Source organism: Bombina bombina, chromosome 2 (genome assembly GCF_027579735.1).
Source record: "Bombina bombina isolate aBomBom1 chromosome 2, aBomBom1.pri, whole genome shotgun sequence".
Lineage (NCBI taxonomy): Eukaryota > Metazoa > Chordata > Amphibia > Anura > Bombinatoridae > Bombina > Bombina bombina.
In genome coordinates this window covers 314718074-314738620 of record NC_069500.1, presented here as the reverse complement: position 1 = coordinate 314738620, position 20547 = coordinate 314718074, and the positions used below count along the sequence as shown (strand labels likewise).

General features: G+C 35.4%; 1 protein-coding gene across 1 annotated transcript in view; it reads right to left on the bottom strand.

Moving 5' to 3' along the window:
- Positions 1–425: 425 nt before the first annotated feature.
- ADAMTS19 (ADAM metallopeptidase with thrombospondin type 1 motif 19) overlaps positions 426–20547 on the bottom strand; it is a 574573-nt gene continuing 554451 nt past the window's right edge. The window contains exons 22-23 of the mRNA XM_053701647.1: positions 10697–10874; positions 426–5462 (exon numbers count right to left, since the gene is read on the bottom strand). Of these exons, the coding sequence (XP_053557622.1) occupies positions 5311–5462; positions 10697–10874 (330 nt within the window). The 3' untranslated portion in view covers positions 426–5310. The remainder of the gene's footprint in view (positions 5463–10696; positions 10875–20547) is intronic.

The window sequence follows — 20547 nt, the reverse complement described above, 5'->3', positions numbered from 1 at the left end:
TTAGTTGTTAAAGAACTATCAAAGAAGGGGATCTGGATGGGCATTTAACCATAATGCTTTCCTGTAGAGAGACTGTAGCTAATTTCGATTAGATGCAGAATGTAATTGAATGAATTATAGACAGTTGTAATTCTGTTTCTTTGTTTATATTTTTTTCAGAAATTACAGTAACCATTATCACACTCAATCTATTTTTTTATTTTCATTTAATTTGAAATACATTTAGAATTATTCCACTAGGTGTTTATTAGCTGATGATTTTTTTTATTTCTTTCAAGGTTTATATGATTTTATTTTTTTTGGCTGTCAAATTGCCAAGTTCTAAAGTATGTTTGAATAGAATAACACTCACAAGAATACACCAATATATCAAATATTTCAAATATTTTAAAATGAAAAGAAAAAAATACTCATGAACCACTAAACATCTGAAATATATTTTTTAATGTTAAATTCAGGTAAACAGTATAATATTTTTAAAGAAATATTTAACATTCCCAAATAATTCACCAAACTTTTAATAGACTAAGGATATATTTTTACACAAACAAACACATGGCAAACAAATGCAATGTTATGAGGAAATGTAAAGAAAATGTTTTGTTGAGACACTGGTTCTTTTTGAGGACAAGGCAAATAGAGGTCAAAATTGAACTTTCATGATTCAGCTAGTGCAGAATTGTAAACACTTTCCAGTTTGCATCTTTAGTCAAATTATCAGATTTATTGCTTTCCTCTGCAAATTTTGGCTTCTTTCGTGATAGAATACCTAGGTAGGTTTTGTAGCATGCTAATTTCAGTGCTATATACTGTATTACCATATTAATAATCCTACTTTTGCATGCTCTTATGGAAAAATACTTAGTTTTAAAAAAAGATACTAGGAGAAATGTGAATCTAGCAAAAGTTTTATAAAACTGTATACTTTATTTGAATCATGGAAGTTTCATTTTGACATCAAGGTTCCTTTAAAACTAGATATATACTGTAATTACCATAATTGTGTGTTTAACATATTCATTTAAAATTGTAAGTTTTCTTTATCCAAAAAAGCATTTATTACCAATGCAAATACTAGACATTTTTTTATAAATCAAATCATTTTTTAAAAATCCTTTTCTGAATAATACTATATGCTTATTGGTTATACACTGTGCATATGGAAATATGTGCTTGTTTGGATTATATGTGGGAACCAAAAATTGGCATCTGTATTATAAGTGAACCTACATTTTTGCTGCCCACTCTGATAGATAAGGGGTTAAGCAGATAGGTCTCCTTACCAATAACATTCTGGACTATATTATCTAAACATTGGCAATAATTATTAGGTGTAAAACTGAGGGGAGCCCTAAAAGAGTTGGTTTGCCATTTAAAATGGTCGTTTATTCTTTGAAATGGATAGGTCCACCACCCATACAATTAAGTAAGTGAGTAGTCAGTTTTGATATTATCAATAAACAGTGTAAAGTGCATGATCTAATTATTAAAGCTAATGCTTCTCCGTATATGTTCCCAAATTATAGTATACAAAATTGAAACCATGATTTGAAAAGTTATGTTTAAAGGGACATGAATGCCAATTTTTTTCTTTCACGGTTCAGACAGAGCTTGTTATTTCAAACAAATTTCCAGTTTACTTATATTATCTAATTTGCTTAGTTCTCTGAGTATCCTTAGTTGAAAAGAATGCCTAGGTAGGCTCAGGAACAGCAATGCATTACTGAGGTCTAGCATCTGATTGGTGGCTGCACATAAATACCTCTTGACATTTGTTCCCCAGATATGTTCAGCTAGTTCCCAGTTGTGCGATGCTGCTCCTTCAACAAAGGATACCAAGAGAATGAAGAACATTTGATAATAGAAGTACTGGAAAGTTGTTTAAATTCCCAATTGTATCTAAACAATGAAAGAAAAATTGTGGGTTTCATGTCCCTTTCACTTATTGCCCCATGATAAATTACCATCAATAGGTAGATTTAGCAAGTCTTCAACTTTCAAATATTCAAAGTTATTCAATATTGTATTCTTTATGAGGTTATAAAGCAACTAACCTATACCAATAAGTAACAAATCATCATACAGTATTACTTAGGCACAGAGATGTATACCTCCTGAAACAGCTAGTACTTTATATACAGATTCAATCCCCTTGTAAAAGAACCTATGACATTATATGTCCACTTAAATAACAAGGACAACATTTACATTTAATAGTCAATGTAAGTAAAATTGTAAAATAAATTGAATCAATTATAGTAAACTGCCTAGAAACGTTCTTAAAGTATTTAGTTTACAATTAACCAGTGCAACAGTGATTCAGTGTAAACATATACAGTGTTTGATATTGTATTCAAGTTGATGTGAGTGAACACTAGTGTCCTGATAAGATAGCAGTTGACACAAGAAATATGTTCAGGAAGATCTATATAAAAATATGACCTCTCTACTTGGCACACTTGAAGAAGTAAATGTCTCCACTCTGCTTCTATGATAAGGTCAAATGACCATTCTGTTTCTTCAGTGCAATAGCAGATCCCTTTACTTAAAGGAACACTGAACCCAATTTTTTTATTTTGTTATTCAGATAGAGCATGACTTTTTAAGCAACTTTCTAATTTACTCCTATTATCAAGTTTTCTTCATTCTCTTGGTATCTTCATTTGAAAAGCAAGAATGTAAGTTTAGATGGTGACCCATTTTTGGTGAAAACCTGGGTTGTTCTTGCTGATTGGTGGATAAATCCATCCACCAATAAGAAAGTGCTGTCCAGAGTTCTGAACCAAAAAAAAAAGCTTAGATGCCTTCTTTTTCAAATAACAATAGCAAGAAAACTAAGAAAAATTGATAATAGTAGTAAATTAGAAAGTTGCTTAAAATTGCATGGTCTAGTCTATCTGAATCACAAAATAAAAAAAATTGGGTTCAGTGTCACTTTTAAGGTAAATGCAAGCTGACGGTTCATGCAACACTTTAGTTTATGGCTGTTACAGGCATATGATGTAAAAATAACACCTTAAATATTTAATTGGTTTAATGCAATCTCTAATGAAAACATACATTTACTTATTTTAGTTTTATTAACACTGGTTTTAAAAATCCTCCAGGTGATTTCATGCTAAGCTGTTAGTTTAAATACTACTGAAATGTAATTTTATTTTTGCACTTTGTTGCTATTTTGTTAGAACAACTGGACACTATATTTAATTCCTGTGCCTCTCCCAAAATAATTTAATGTTATGGAAGTGGTATTATGCATGTATGTGATATCTAAAGATATCAGTTCAAGTAGGATACCGAATATTATCCATCAAAACATTTGTTAAATTGAAAGTCTTTGTAGTTTTGTAAAGATGAATGGCTACTGTAGATCTCATTTTTAAACTAACTGCAAATTATACAGTACTGTATTAGTCAGTAAGTAAAAGGTGTAGCTGTTTAGTAGTGTTCAGAGAAATATGACTGGTAAAGTGATTCATCTTTACAAAACACACAATGCAAACTTGAATGTTTGATGCAGGGAAATGCTACAATAGGAGGATTTAAAGCCTCTTCAGTAGTAGTGTGTGCGGATTATTCTGATGGTGGCATTGCAAAAGTTAGGAAAAATGAACAGGTATATTTTATAAACCGTGTTGGCAATGCTAGATGTGTTTGTATGCTCAGAAATGTACAAAAAAAAAATGTTTTGTTCACAAACGTCATAATTTATCACCTGTGTAATAAGATATTTTATAACTATTCCCTTTTCTAAAAAATGTTTTTTCCAGAATAAAATTAAGAGTTTTAGTGGTTAAACTGTAAAAGTGCTATTTATTTTTTGTTGAATTATTATACAAAAAGGATCACTTTGTCACTACAAACATGCATGTAATTAGCTAGCTCACAAAACACATGATGCTATAGAACTTCCTGATTTGATCATTTTCTAGTATATATCACACACAACATAAATTATTTAAACTTTTCTACAAGTCTTGCAGAGAATAAAAATGAATATTGATATTGTTCATGAAATACAAAAATTTTTAAAAAATAAGGGGTTGTGCTTTTTTTCCCTAAAATTAAAATGTCTCGGGGTTTATATACTTGTTTTGGAAGTCAACCAAGTTTTTCTTGGAAATATGTATTAACAATTATTAGAATTTTAAAATGAATGTGTTACTGTTCCTAAATGAAAAATATGGCTGTTGCTTATATTTTTCTGAACAGCAGAGAGAAAAAAAAGCTAAGAAAGTGTTAAAACAGATTAAACTCTAAGGGGTAGATTTATCATAGGCAGAATGGCTATTGTTCCCCTTGTTTCCGCGTGAGCCTTCAGGCTCACTGGAAACAGCAGTTATGAAGCAGCGGTCTAAGATCGCTGCTTCATAACTTGTCCGCTGCCTCTGAGTCTTCAATCCGCCTGATCCTATACGATCGGGCTGATTGACACCCCCTGCTAGCGGCAGATTGGCCGCAAATCTGCAGGGAGCGGCATTGCAGAAGCAGTTCTGGTGAACTGCTTGTGTAATGATAAATGCCGACAGCGTATGCTGTCAGCATTCAGCAATGTCGGGCAGACATTGGTAAATCTAGCCCTAATAATCTATTCACTCTATTATTTTAACATTTATTTTAGCCAACAAAAATGCATACCAGAAATCATGACTTTATTTATGAATAGCACCAAATTTCTGGTTTAGCACCGTTTTCAAATTTGGGTTTAGCACCTTAATATATTAATGTTTCTATGGCCCAGTTCCTATTTGCTACAGTACTCAAGGCACACGTCTACTAACTATTTACTAAATTGCAGCATTATATAATTTAAGGGCAACACCACCTACTTTATGTAATGCCTCTATTATAAATCACAATTATCTTTACAAAAAGACACCTGATGTGATCACAACTATGAGTTTTACTATATTTTAGTGTAATAGATCCAAAAGATTAAGAAATATCTTTGTTTATTTGCAGTTAAAATGAGTTTTGTGTCTCATCTCCACTATCTGAAAAAGTATAATAATCTGATTCATTTACACATACTGGCCATTTGCATTAAACTGATACACTAAATTACACATTATTTAGATATATATATATTCTATTGCAATTACAGTAGAAAGATGCCCTAACGGTATGCATTTCTGGTTTAAACACGTGCTGCATATATATAGCAATTGTGGTGTGGAAACTGCACAAAATAAATTAAATTGATAAAATTATTTAAAAAAATACTGAAAACATTTCGGCTTATGTATGTATGCATATTTTTGTATTGTTTTTAAATAGGTGTGTAATAGAATAGAATCAGTTAGGTGAATGTCAAGTCCTTCGCTGCATTTTTTGAGCATAAAAGTCCCTGCAGGTTTCACAGCAACGTTGGTACCATCTCATGTCCTGACAGAGGTTTTTTTCACGAATGACTTTGCAATATACTGGCCATTGGTCCTGAAGACATTTGAAGGTTAAAGCAGCTGCAAAAAACACAAAACAGGAAAATGATGTATAAATGTGATTGCTATATTAAAAATGTAAAAATTTAGAATTGAATACCTTAAATACATTTATTATACTAAGGGCAAGATTGCAAGTGGCGTGACAAATGTATTTTTCGCTTGCTCGGTAACATCGAATAAAGTGCGATTACAAGTTGAAAGCATAAAGTTAGAGTGTGAACGAAACCTGATGCACACTAAATTCAGGACTTCAGATATCACAAAAGCACTAAGTACTTCTCCCCATAGGCTACAATGGAGCATGCTGTTCAGGAAAAAAAATAACACGTAGCTTGCGTGCTAACTCGGCACTGTGTAAGACCTACAGCACTAAAGCCAAAAGTAGTTATATTTTACATTCCATTTTTCGTCACATAGAAAATGTTCTTTCTATTTTAAAATGTATATTTGTACATATATGCTATATATATATATATATATATATATATATATATATATATATATATATATATATATATACCTATATATTTATATGAATATATACAGGTAGAGATATACAGGGAGTGCAGAATTATTAGGCAAATTAGTATTTTGACCACATCATCCTCTTTATGCATGTTGTCTTACTCCAAGCTGTATAGGCTCAAAAGCCTACTACCAATTAAGCATATTAGGTGATGTGCATCTCTGTAATGAGAAGGGGTGTGGTCTAATTACATCAATACCCTATATCAGGTGTGCATAATTATTAGGCAACTTCCTTTCCTTTGGCAAAATGGGTCAAAAGAAGGACTTGACAGGCTCAGAAAAGTCAAAAATAGTGAGATATCTTGCAGAGGGATGCAGCACTCTTAAAATTGCAAAGCTTCTGAAGCGTGATCATCGAACAATCAAGCGTTTCATTCAAAATAGTCAACAGGGTCGCAAGAAGCGTGTGGAAAAACCAAGGCACAAAATAACTGCCCATGAACTGAGAAAAGTCAAGCGTGCAGCTGCCAAGATGCCACTTGCCACCAGTTTGGCCATATTTCAGAGCTGCAACATCACTGGAGTGCCCAAAAGCACAAGGTGTGCAATACTCAGAGACATGGCCAAGGTAAGAAAGGCTGAAAGACGACCACCACTGAACAAGACACACAAGCTGAAACGTCAAGACTGGGCCAAGAAATATCTCAAGACTGATTTTTCTAAGGTTTTATGGACTGATGAAATGAGGGTGAGTCTTGATGGGCCAGATGGATGGGCCCGTGGCTGGATTGGTAAAGGGCAGAGAGCTCCAGTCCGACTCAGACGCCAGCAAGGTGGAGGTGGAGTACTGGTGTGGGCTGGTATCATCAAAGATGAGCTTGTGGGGAATTTTCAGGTTGAGGATGGAGTCAAGCTCAACTCCCAGTCCTACTGCCAGTTTCTGGAAGACACCTTCTTCAAGCAGTGGTGCAGGAAGAAGTCTGCATCCTTCAAGAAAAACATGATTTTCATGCAGGACAATGCTCCATCACACGCGTCCAAGTACTCCACAGCGTGGCTGGCAAGAAAGGGTATAAAAGAAGAAAATCTAATGACATGGCCTCCTTGTTCACCTGATCTGAACCCCATTGAGAACCTGTGGTCCATCATCAAATGTGAGATTTACAAGGAGGGAAAACAGTACACCTCTCTGAACAGTGTCTGGGAGGCTGTGGTTGCTGCTGCACGCAATGTTGATGGTGAACAGATCAAAACACTGACAGAATCCATGGTTGGCAGGCTTTTGAGTGTCCTTGCAAAGAAAGGTGGCTATATTGGTCACTGATTTGTTTTTGTTTTGTTTTTGAATGTCAGAAATGTATATTTGTGAATGTTGAGATGTTATATTGGTTTCACTGGTAAAAATAAATAATTGAAATGGGTATATATTTGTTTTTTGTTAAGTTGCCTAATAATTATGCACAGTAATAGTCACCTGCACACACAGATATCCCCCTAAAATAGCTATAACTAAAAACAAACTAAAAACTACTTCCAAAACTATTTAGCTTTGATATTAATGAGTTTTTTGGGTTCATTGAGAACATGGTTGTTGTTCAATAATAAAATTAATCCTCAAAAATACAACTTGCCTAATAATTCTGCACTCCCTGTATATACAAATATATATTTCAATTAAAAACATTTTGTTATAAGTGAAGACCAATGGAAGGTAAAATATTTTCAAATCACATTAAATATACATTTAAAAGTACAGTTACACTCATAATAATGATACAAGGTGAATGAAGGATTACTCGGCACTCTGTGCAGTGATAAAATCTTTTTCTTTATTCGTGAAAACCAGTTAAAAGACAGGTATCAGCGCCTTCATCCAAATACTATGTACAGCACACTTTAGATAAGCAGTAGGTTGGTGGTCACTAATGCTGACGCGTTTCGGCTCCCCACGCCGTAGTCATAGCATCTAAAGTGTGCTGTACATAGTATTTGGATGAAGGCGCTGATACCTGTCTTTTAACTGGTTTTCACGAATAAAGAAAAAGATTTTATCACTGCACAGAGTGCCGAGTAATCCTTCATTCACCTTGTATCTATATTCTTTAGCCAACGAAGGATAACGGCCGACTGATATCAGTTAAAAACTCCCCCGTTCCACCTTAGCAGTGAAGAAAGGACGAGGGCGTGACGTCAGACGCTGAGCCAAGTCACGCGTCATTTCTCTGTACCCGGAACCAACAGGCGGCTTGAGGAGGGGAGCGGGCAAACATTGCCGAGTGAACCGCAGTCAGCGGAGAGTCTGCGCTCCCCCAGGACCGAGTGCCATGGACGGAATGGGACAGAGGAAACTGTGAGTTATAAAGCAAAATGTACAGAATCTTCTTCGTAAGAAATTTGCAATTATTTATTAATTAATTGCTTTAAAGTCTGCTAAGGTGGTGTATGTGTGAGGAGTTGGGAGTACTGGTCGTACACGGAAAGGAGAAAACCCTTTTGTTGTTTTTCACACTCATAATAACACTAATACAATTATTACAAATACACATTGCACAATAAAGTTATAAGGGCTCAAATATATGAGGTCTCAGGAGTTAGAAAAAAAGGCATGCAAAGGGCTTTAATATAAAATGTTTATATGTATGTATATATTTATATGTGTGTACAGGTGTATTTATAGGTGTATATATGTATTTACAGACATTTGTACACATATAAACATAAATATATATGTACACACACACACGTATATATATATATATATATATATATATATATATATATATATATATATATATATATATATATATATATGTGTGTGTGTGTGTGTGTATAAAATGTGCATTGGAGCCCTTTGCAATTAAGTAGATGAAAACATGTTAAATCATATTTATGCAATATTCAGTGTATTTACTGTAAATATTTCATATTACAATGTTCTGCACATAGAGGAATATGTTCTAAGTACAGTATTTATAAATATATAAATAGATATATTATGTATATATTTATACCTATATTTAATCATCTATATACAGTTATCAATATATATTGTACCAAATTACCATCAGATATATGTAGAAATATGTATTTATGAATTAATAGAACAGATTCTTCAATGTGAAGAAAATTGGAATGTAAAATATTCATATTTTCATGTCGGGTTGCGTGCGAGTAAAGCTTACTTCTAGCGGGATTATTAAATACCACTCCACTTGTAATCTGTATTAAAGGGACATTAAACCCAAATTTTTTCTTTCATGATTCAGATAGAGAATACAATTTTAAACAACTTTCCAATTTACTTCTATTATTTAATTTACTTCCTTCTCTTGTTATCCTTTGCTGAAAGGTTTATCTATGCAAGCTCAGGGGCAGCAGAGAACCTAGGTTCTAGCTGTTGATTGGTGGCTGCATATATATATTGATTGTGATTGGCTCACCCATGTGTTCAGTTAGAAACCATTAGTGCATTGCTGCTCCTTCTACACATGATACCAAGAGAATTAAACAGATTAGATAATAGAAGTAAATTAAAAAGTTGTTTAAAATTGTATTCTCTATCTGAATCAGAAAAGAAAATTTTTAGGTTTCATGTCCCTTTAAGGAGTGGATGGGCAACAAAGCAGCAGTCTAAAGACTGTCGCTCCTTTACTTGCAGTTGCTGGTTCATGTGAGCACCTCAAGGGATCAGAAAATCCTATCTTCATCTGCATAAAATAAGTTTTTTTTTTTTTCCTCCTACCATTGCCTTTTACTAGCACATTTTAAATTTACTTCTATACATCTATCCTGGCTCACCTTAGTAACATTCACCAAAAAAACAAACTGGCCCTAAGCAGGGATTAAGTAAGGGTTAGAAAGAAAAACAAAACCTAACAGTTATCTTTTCAGCTGGGCATAAAACTCATCTTACTGCCACTGAGCATGTTTTTTATTTTTTGCCCTAGAGAAGATTTTTAGCCTGGAAGCTTCCCTACCCATAACCATTAATTTATTTCCTTTAAAGGGATACGAACCCCTCATTTTTTCTTTCATGATTCAGATAGAGCATGCAATTTTAAGCAACTTTCTAATTTACTCCTATCATCAATTTTTCTTTGTTCTCATGTTATCTTGATTTGAAAAAGCATTAATAAAAGGTTAGGAGCCGGCCCATTTTTTAGTTCAGCACCTTAGTAGAGCTGCTGATTGGTTTGCTACATTTAGCCACAAATTAGCAAGTGCTAACCATGTGCTGAACAAAAAATGGTCTGGCTCTAAAGCTTACAGTATTGCTTTTTCAAATCAAGATAGCAAGAGAATAAAGAAAAATTGATAATAGGAGTAAATTAGAAAGGCGCTTAAAATCTCATGCTCTATCTGAATCATGAAATAAAGAAATTGGGTTTAGTATCCCTTTAAGTTCATACGATTTAGATAATAGTAGATGCCAAGGCTGTGTTTTCTTCAGTCTTTTACCTTGGACTGAATATATTGTTATATGACTACTTTTTTTTTTATATAGATACAAAAAACAGTCAGTGTTTTTTTTATCTAGCACTTCCTTCAATATCTAATCTTGTCTGAGTTACCTGAGGGCACAAGCCTTTTCTTAGTAAATATCATAGAAGATAGTTGCTCCTATTCTTAGGTGTTTTATGTGGTTTGTCCACAAAATAGATATTCTGTGGACTGAAAGTTAAAAAATTGGATGTAGTCATTGTTGTGTACATATAGAATAATGCTCTTCATTTGACATACAGGAAATATTACTATCACTTATCTGTTCAATTTGTTGGTCTTACCAAGGCGTGGAGAAGTTATTTTATTAACATTTATCTTCTCATTACAAGCATGTAGATGACATGGTCTGTATGCAGCTGGTTTTTCAGATGAAAAACATTCATTTCCATGTCTTCCTGTAATCTTGTGCATGCACTGAATAACTCTTGATTGCATGCCTTTTCCACAGGTCACAGAACACTACATTTAAAATAAGAATTGAAAGTTAGAAATAATATTCATTAATATTTCTGTGATATAAAAACATGTGTATTGTATTCAAAAATGAGCATATGTGCAGATATAAAAACAGTTTACCAAATACAGCTGATATCTCCCCAAGTGTTATAAAAATGCACAAAGCTTATATTTCAAATTATTAGAAAATGAAACATGATTTGATTCAATATTCTCATACGCCTAGATTTAGAGTTTTGTCGGTAAAGACCTGCGTAGCTAATGCAGCTTTTTTTTACTACCGCTGCTCCCAAACAACGCTGGTATTTAGAGTTGTCTGAAGGGCTGCGTTAGGCTCCAAAAAGAGTGTGTTGAGCCGAATATACCGCCACTTCAACCCCCAATACCAGCGTTGCTTATGGTAGCGGTAAGCTGGCAAAACGTGCTTGTGCATGATTTTCCCATAGGAAACAATGGGGCAGTTTGGGCTGAAAAAAACACCTGCAAAAAAGCAGCGTTAAACTCCCAACGCAGCCCCATTGTTTCCTATGGGGAAACACTTTCTAAGTCTGCACCTAACACCCTAACATGAACCCCGAGTCTAAACACCCCTAAACTGACACTTATTAACCCCTAATCTGCCGTCCCTGCTATCGCTGACCTTTGCTGTATATTATTAACCCCTAATCTGTCGCTCCGTACACCGCCGCAACCTACATTATCCCTATGTACCCCTAATCTGCTGCCCCTAACATCGCCGACACCTATATTATATTTATTAACCCCCAATCTGTCCCCCCCCCAACGTCGCCGCCACCTACCTACACTTATTAACCCCTAATCTGCTGACCGGACCTCGCCGCCACTATAATAAATGTATTAACCCCTAAACCGCCGCACTCCCGCCTCACAAACACTATAATAAATTGTATTAACCCCTAATCTTCCCTCCATAACATCGCCGCCACCTAACTTCAAGTATTAACCCCTAATCTGCCGACCGGACCTAATAAATGTATTAACACCCCCCTAAATTAAATATAATTTGAATCTAACTAAATAAATTAAATCTTATTAACTAAAGTATTCCTATTTAAAACTAAATACTTACCTGTAAAATAAACCCTAAACTAGCTACAATATAACAAATAATTATATTGTAGCTTTTTTAGGATTTATATTTATTTTACAGGCAACTTTGTATTTATTTTAACTAGGTACAATAGCTATTAAATAGTTATTTACTATTTAATAGCTACCTAGTTAAAATAATTACAAAATTGGGGGGGCGTGGCCAAGCACCACTGGGAGAGGACGCAAATTCACCCAGCTCCAGTTGGGGATCTCATATACCTTAACTTTTCCTGAAAACTGGCCAACATATATTAGAATAAGTGATTTAATCACTTACATAAAAACGTACTGCCCACGAAACTACCTGGCTTTCTGGATTTTATTGAATATATAGCCTGAGCCAGGCCAGTGAGGCCTACGCACGCAAGATCCTCGCCGCCCTCTCCCGGTGTGAAAGTTCTAACTATTACCCTAAACCTTCCCATTGACTATTTAATAAAAATGGCTCATACAGAGGGAACCCAGAAGACGCTACAGGCTCTACTACAAGGTCTGATTCAACAGATGGACATTCGCTTTTCAGACCTATCTAACACATTGACATCGGCAATGGCGGGAGTGACTAGCGATACTACAGATCAGCCAGCAAAAAAGGACTTGTATCAACAGACCTTGCCTCAGTGCGACTCAGTCCAACATCATCGGCTCCCGTGGCCTGACTACGCCAACGCTATTATGGAGGCTGCCGCTCAAACCCAGGACACGGCTGTTATCACCAGGGGTCATGACGACCCGACAATAGAGGGAACTCCTGCTACGCTGTCAGTGAAGTTTCTGCAGCCCCCGACACTACAAGCTCCTCTCACTAACATAGTCTACTCTGGAATGTTGTTCAGGAGGGACCGCGATCTGAAAAACTCCAGCACCTGGATGGCCATAGGGGCCGGACTGTTACAGCGGAGAGCAGACACTGATGCTGCCTCTATCTCGTGTAGTCACCCGGTATCCTTCCCCCTGGTGGCATGGATACACTTAGGGGGATTCCTCCGACAATTTCCTTCCACCATTTGCTCAGCATTTAACTCCTGTCTCAGCCATTACAAGATTAGCGCTGCTAGAAGAGGAATTGGGTAATGTTTCAAAATGCCCTGCAGCCCTCCACATCATAATGGTAATCTTCTAGCTGGATACCTAGATACATACTTGGGACACTAGCTGCACACACCCTGCTCTATTAGTGGTCTTAACATCTAGGATCTGGCAAGGACAATCTCATTATCCTGGACATTACATACCACTAGAACCCAGATTTGAGGATGGTTCTGCTCTAACCATTTGAGCTAAACCTGTTAATGATGACTGTTTAGTATGATGCTCAAATTTGTGGTCTCATTTTATTTTTCCTATCGTACTTATATTATCAAACTATAAGCTTATATAGTGCTTCTATTTACTATTTTTCACTATTCTCTTTTAATATTCAATATTTTTTATTTTTTTTTACTCTTTATGCTTCTTGTTTTGTTACATTTGAAGAATAGGCTATATTTTTCCTTTTATAGTCTTACATAATGACTATGCAAATTTTCTTTGAATATATTTAAGGTACTGTGGGACAGGTTCTGTCTAGTTGGTCAGTATGAATCACTCTACTGCAAATGTTAATATAAATGAGGTTAAGAAATGTTATACAATTGCTACTCAGTGAGAGGACATGCAGTGCCTAATGCCTCTCAATTAAGACATGTTTATGTTCTATTTTTCATATGAAGCAGATATTCTACTAACATATAGTTTCTATTCCACAACAGAGCTTTAGAATAACTTCATGACTTAGAAATTTACTTTTTTTTTAGGTTCTCATTTTCGTATAGTCAAAAAAATTTTATGCCTCCCAAAACCTTAGGACTACATGTATATTTGTAGCTTATTTATCCTGAGCGATAACACAAGTCTTTATCTATATATGAGGCAACACTTGCTAATCTAGCAATTAAAGCATCTACACCAACCCATACAGAAGCAGACATATTATAATCTTAAACGACCCTCTTGTGACTCATGCTTCTTAGACTTGATAGCCTGCAAACGAGTGTTGCCTATATTTTCCTCTCATAGGCCCTACATATACCCTTGTCCAGCTTGTAACACGTTCACTTAGTCGGAACTTCCTTGCTGAATTTTTACTGAGGCTAGGCTTCTGCAAAGTTTAGACTAATATAGCACGTAGCTATAGTTCTGTATATATATTAGTCACCTTGAAATATAGCTCTATGTACCCCCGCTATGGCATAGTTAAGTATTCTCTCCCTACTTTAAATTGTGCTTTGCCTAAAGCTAGAGTAGCGTGGTGCAGACCTTCATTATCATTCTCTAGAAGACTGAGCAGTACTTAAAGAATTTCTGCCTAATTACGCCCTGCTTAAACTTTCCTGTGTCATGCAGTTTAATGTTGAGTCTTTGTATGGATATTATAACAACAATATCCTATTACATGTCGTACAGGATATGACGCCAGCAAAATTTTCTATTGGCTCTTACACTCTAGTTTACACATTACAAAATATGGTTTAACTATTACTTAAATGTGACATTATATCACTACCTTCTTTTTTATAGGGTAAAGGAGTCATCTAGACTCTATCTGGCTGTTGTTAGTCTATTCAATACTGCACCCCCTTATGGGAAAAATTAAGCATAAGTTACTATAGGAATTCAACATAGGGAGCTTTCTCTGAGAAAGCATGACATTTGCTGTTGATCCTGCATGTAACTAGATAGTCCCTGACAGGGTTTAAAATAGTCAACTTGCCTCAGACTTTATATATGGTAATTGCCAATATTATATCAATAACACTCCCCATAGACCATTAATAATTTGGGTATAGGAGGTTAAGTTCTATATTATATTGCCATGTCTATTGCTCTGCATTAGGTATAATATTTATTGTCCTAAAAATCTGAGCATTACTTAAATAATTTCTGCCTTAATACGCCTTACTTATACCTTCCTGTGTCATGCAGCTTACTGTTTAGTCTCTATACTAATATTGTAACAACTATATGCAAGGTATATTTATCACCTACTATGTATGTATGAGTATTTGAGGGTATAATATAATCCAGGTGTCATGCCCAGATTTGTTCGGTGTCCCACATTGGTTATTTAGACAGATGCAATCTCCCCCTTTTATTGCTGTTATATATTAACCTATTTACTATTAAGGCCTGTGTTACGAGTACAGCTCTCTACATTAGTTATAATATTTATTACTCTAAAAATCTGTGCATTACTTAAATAGTTTTTGCCTTAATACGCCTTACTTATACCTTCCTGTGTCATGCAGCTTACTGTTTAGTCTCTATACTAATATTGTAACCACTATATGCAAGGTATATTTATCACCTACTATGTGTGTATGAGTATTTGAGTATATAATATAAACAAGGTGTCATGCCCAGGTTTGTTCTGTGTCCCACACAGGTTATTTAGACAGATGCAATCACCCCTTCTTATTGCAGTTATTGATTAACCTATTTACTATTAAGGCCTGTGTTATGAGTACAGCTTCTATAAAAAAATAAAAAAATAAAATAAAAAATAAAGAGCTTCTATTAGGTCTTGACAGCTTGTATACTCCCCCTGTCTAAGTAAAGTAAGCTAATAGGGGTACATTCCATCTACCCTGCTCTATGGTCAAGACCAACCTACTCTCACAATCTCCTGGCTCGTAGCTTATACAGGGTTAAAATCATTCTACGTCCTGATAATGCCCCTATTTTTGCTAACTTCCCTTCAACACTATTGATACAATCATACCAATAAAGGAGAAGCTTACCGACAGGGAATACCCTAATTCGCTATTTATTAGATTTAATAATCCCTAGTCAGCCCTGGGACTCCCCCTCCTTGGACATTTCTAGTCTCCCAGCTCATACTTTAAAGCTTAAACTTTGCATACACATATAAGGCTCTGTCCCCCCCCCTCCCTCTTTCCTATACATATAGCGGTGCTTACCCGCTGAATATCCCCCCCCCCTTAGATATCTCAGCCCAAAAGTGGCTGATGCATAAGCCAACTCTCCACAGCTTGACTTCTCTGACCTGGATACTCTATTGATTATTTTCTATAGTACTGTGGAGAGCATATATTAAACAGATAACATAAAATGAAGTTGTATTCCATTTCGCCTAAACTTATTGTCTATTTTTCAGCTTACGATTTGATATGTAATTATATTAGTACATGTATATCTTGTTTTTCTATTTCCAAAAATGTCAACCTATAGACAATGTATTATTTACACTGGTGTAATTTTTGCCCCAGGGCGATGTTTGCTTGTAAATCTATGTGTTAAACTTCAATAAAAAAATTATTTTCAAAAAAAAAAATAATTACAAAATTACTTGTAAAATAAATCCTAACCTAAGTTACAATTAAACTTAACACTACACTATCAATAAATTAATTAATTAAATAAATTACCTACAATTAAATAAACTAAACTAAATTACAAAAAAAAAACCCCACTAAATTACAAAAAACCCCCACTAAATTACAAAAAATATATATAACAATATTACACCTACTCTAAGCCCCCTAATAAGATAAAAAAGCCCACCAAAATAATAAAGGTCCCTACCCTATTCTAAATATGCCCCAAAGTAATCAGCTCTTTTGCCTGTAAAAAAAATACAACCCCCCCCAACATTAAAACCCACCACCCACATACCCCTACTCTAACCCAAACCCCCTTAAATAAACCTAACACTACCCCCCTGAAGAGCTCCCTAACTTGAGTTGTCTTCACCCAACCGGGCCGAAGTCTTCATCCGATGGGGCAGAAGAGGACATCCAGACCAGCAGAAGTCTTCATCCTATCCTGGCAGAAGAGGACATCCGGACCGGCAGACATCTTCATCCAAGCAGCATCTTCTATCTTCATCCATCTGGAGTGGAGCGGAGCCATCTTCTTCCAGCTGACGCGGATCTATCCTCTTCAACCGGCGCCTACTCACCGAATGAAGCTGTTCCGATCAGCCAATAGAATGCAAGCTCAATCTGATTGGCTGATTGGATCAGCCAATCAGATTGAACTTGAATCTGATTGGCTGATTCAATCAGCCAATCAGATTTTTCCTACCTTAATTCCGATTGGCTGATAGAATCCTATCAGCCAATCAGAATTTGAGGGACGCCATCTTGGATGACGTAATTTAAAGGAACCTTCATTCGGCGAGTAGGCGTCGGTTAAAGAGGATGGATCCGCGTCGGCTGGAAGAAGATGGCTCCGCTCCGCTCCACTCCAGATGGATGAAGATAGAAGATGCCGCTTGGATGAAGATGTCTGCCGGTCTGGATGTCCTCTTCTGCCCGGATAGGATGAAGACTTCTGCCGGTATGGATGTCCTCTTCTGCCCCATCGGATGAAGACTTTGGCCCGGCTGGTTAACACGACTTAAGGTAGAGAGATCTTCAGGGGGTAGTGTTAGGTTTATTTAAGGGGGAGTTTGGGTTAGAGTAGGGGTATGTGGGTGGTGGGTTTTAATGTTGGGGGGGTTGTATTTTTTTTTACAGGCAAAAGAGCTGATTACTTTGGGGCATGCCCCGCAAAAAGCCCTTTTAAGGGCTGGTAAAAGAGCTGGTTACTTTTTAATTTAGAATAGGGTAGGGACCTTTATTATTTTGGGGGGCTTTTTTATTTTATTAGGGGGCTTAGAGTAGGTGTAATTAGCCTAATATTCTTGTAATCTTTTTTTTATTTTTTGTAATTTAGTGTTTGTTTTTTTTTGTAATTTAGTTTAGTTTATTTAATTGTATGTAATTGTAGGTAATTTATTTAATTTATTGATAGTGTAGTGTTAGGTTTAATTGTAACTTAGGTTAGGATTTATTTTACAGGTGATTTTGTAATTATTTTAACTAGGTAGCTATTAAATAGTAAATAACTATGTAATAGCTATTGTACCTAGTTAAAATAAATACCAAGTTTCCTGTAAAATAAGTATAAATCCTAAAATAGCTACAATTTAATTATTCGTTATATTGTAGCTATATTAGGGTTTATTTTACAGGTAAGTATTTAGTTTTAAATAGGAATACTTTAGTTAATAAGATTTAATTTATTTCGTTAGATTAAAATTATATTTAACTTAGGGGGGTGTTAGGGTTAGGGTTAGACTTAGCTTTAGGGGTTAATACATTTATTATAGTAGCGGCAAGGTCCGGTCGGCAGATTAGGGGTTAATACTTGAAGTTAGGTGGCGGCGATGTTAGGGAGGGAAGATTAGGGTTTAATACAATTTATTATAGTGTTTGTGAGGCGGGAGTGCGGCGGTTTAGGGGTTAATACATTTATTATAGTGGCGGCGAGGTCTGGTCGGCAGATTAGGGGTTAATAAGTGTAGTTAGGTAGCGGCGAAGTTGGGGGGGCAGATTAGGGGTTAATAAATATAATATAGGTGTCGGCAATGTTAGGGGCAGCAGATTAGGGGTTCATAGGGATAATATAGGTGGCGGCGGTGTGCGGTTGGCAAATTAGGGGTTAAAAATATTTATTATAGTGACGACGATGTGGGGGACCTCGGTTTAGATTTACATAGGTAGTTTATGGGTGTTAGTGTATTTTAGAGCACAGTAGTTAAGAGCTTTATAAACCGGCGTTAGCCCATAAAGCTCTTAACTACTGACTTTTTTTGGCGTTAGGAGTCCTGTCGGTAGAGGGTCTATCGCTCACTTCAGCCAAGACTCTAAATACCAGCGTTAGTAAGATCCCATTGGAAAGATAGGATACGCAATTGGCGTAAGGGGATCTGCGGTATGGAAAAGTCGCGGCTTGAAAGTGAGCATTAGACCCTTTCCTGCCTGACTCTAAATACCAGCGGGCAGCCAAAAGCAGCGTTAGGAGCCCTTAACACTGCTTTTGACGGCTAACGCAGAACTCTAAATCTAGGTGATAGTAATGAGATATGAGAACCATCCTTCCGTAAATGTTCAGTATTATCTATTAAGTTAAATTACATTTATTAACACAATATCCTATCCATTCTAAGTGGTGATTTCTAAAAGTTACTTTTTTTTCCACAATATCCTTTTAAAACTAGAGGGGAATTGCAAGCATTTTATGTATGGCATACATAAGCAATTAATGCAGAAAATAGTCACTTTTGCTCTTGCCACTTCAGAAACCATATGCAAATGTAAATTTGCTCTACTACAGCAAGTATGCCAAAAGAAAAGATTAAAAGACAAAAATAAGATGTACATTAAAAGTAGAATTCCAATGAAAATATACATATATGTTACTAATGATGTCACTTATTAAAGGGACACTAAGGGCTAGATTACAAGTTGATCGCTAATTAGCGCGTTTGCTATAGCGCTAGCGGTAAGCCTTTTGTGCTCTTCAGGTAGTGCTGGTATTTTCAGTTGAAAGTAAAAAGTTATCACTCCAGCGCTAACCCGACAGAGCAAAAAGCAGATCTTACACTATCGCTCGAGGAAAAAAAGTGGAAAAAAACCCTAACACCCTACTCGCGCACACCCGATCGCCATAAGCCTCTACTCTAATAACCCCTTAACTGTCACATAGCCCACCGCAAAGTCCCTGCTACACTATTAATCCCTAAACCACCAGCCAACACAAAGTAAAAAACTACATAATTAACCCCTTAACCGTCATCCCCCACCGCAAAGTAAAAAACGAAACTATTAGACCCTAAACCGCAACTCAGCAAAGAAAATAACCCACTAACATCTAAACTCTTAACCTAACACCCCATAAGTTAAACCAAAACATACAAATCCACTCTAATACAGAAAAGTGTACAATTACAGGTTATATCTGCATAAAAAATAATAACACAAGCAGCTTGGATTGGCAATTTAAACTAGATATGCAGCCAAAGTGGAGTCATTTTGATTTAACAATATACCATAAAAAAAATGGTTCAGCCCTAAAATGTGTTAAGTGTCATTAGAAACAGAGACATTAATGCTTTTGTGTTAGAAACAAACGTTCTACCCTGATGGAAAAAATAAACACAGCATTCCTAGCTACTGATGCTAATTTGGCCATGTTTGCTTTTACGCAGAAGTTTCAGGAAAGTTTGATGAACACAGATAATTTTTTGTTAGATATCACGATACATTATACAGACTGTGACCTTTTCAAGAAAAATAGAGCACTTGATGAGTTTGTGATTTTAAGCTATATAGTTACCCTTGACATGTCTTTTACTCACATTTAAATATAATGTATTAGCTTTTAATAACATTTTTACACTTTTCTTTCTAAATAAACAATGACATTTTATAACCCAATAACAAAAGTGAGCAACGACAGAGACCATGGCATATGTTATAAAATGTAATCAAACTTTAAGAGGTAATAAACTGTTTAAAGATAAACATTCCTGTATTATTTTCATTAATTTGTTCGTGGGACTCTCATTTGTTATACCTTTACTTTACATTAACTTATTAATTATGGGTTTAAAAGATCATAAACATTTATTTGTTTATATATGCACAGTACATTTCAACAATTAAGTACTGCATTGAAAAAAAAAATCTGTGTACTAAAGAAATATTTTATAAACACTTAAAACTGCTATTTTTTA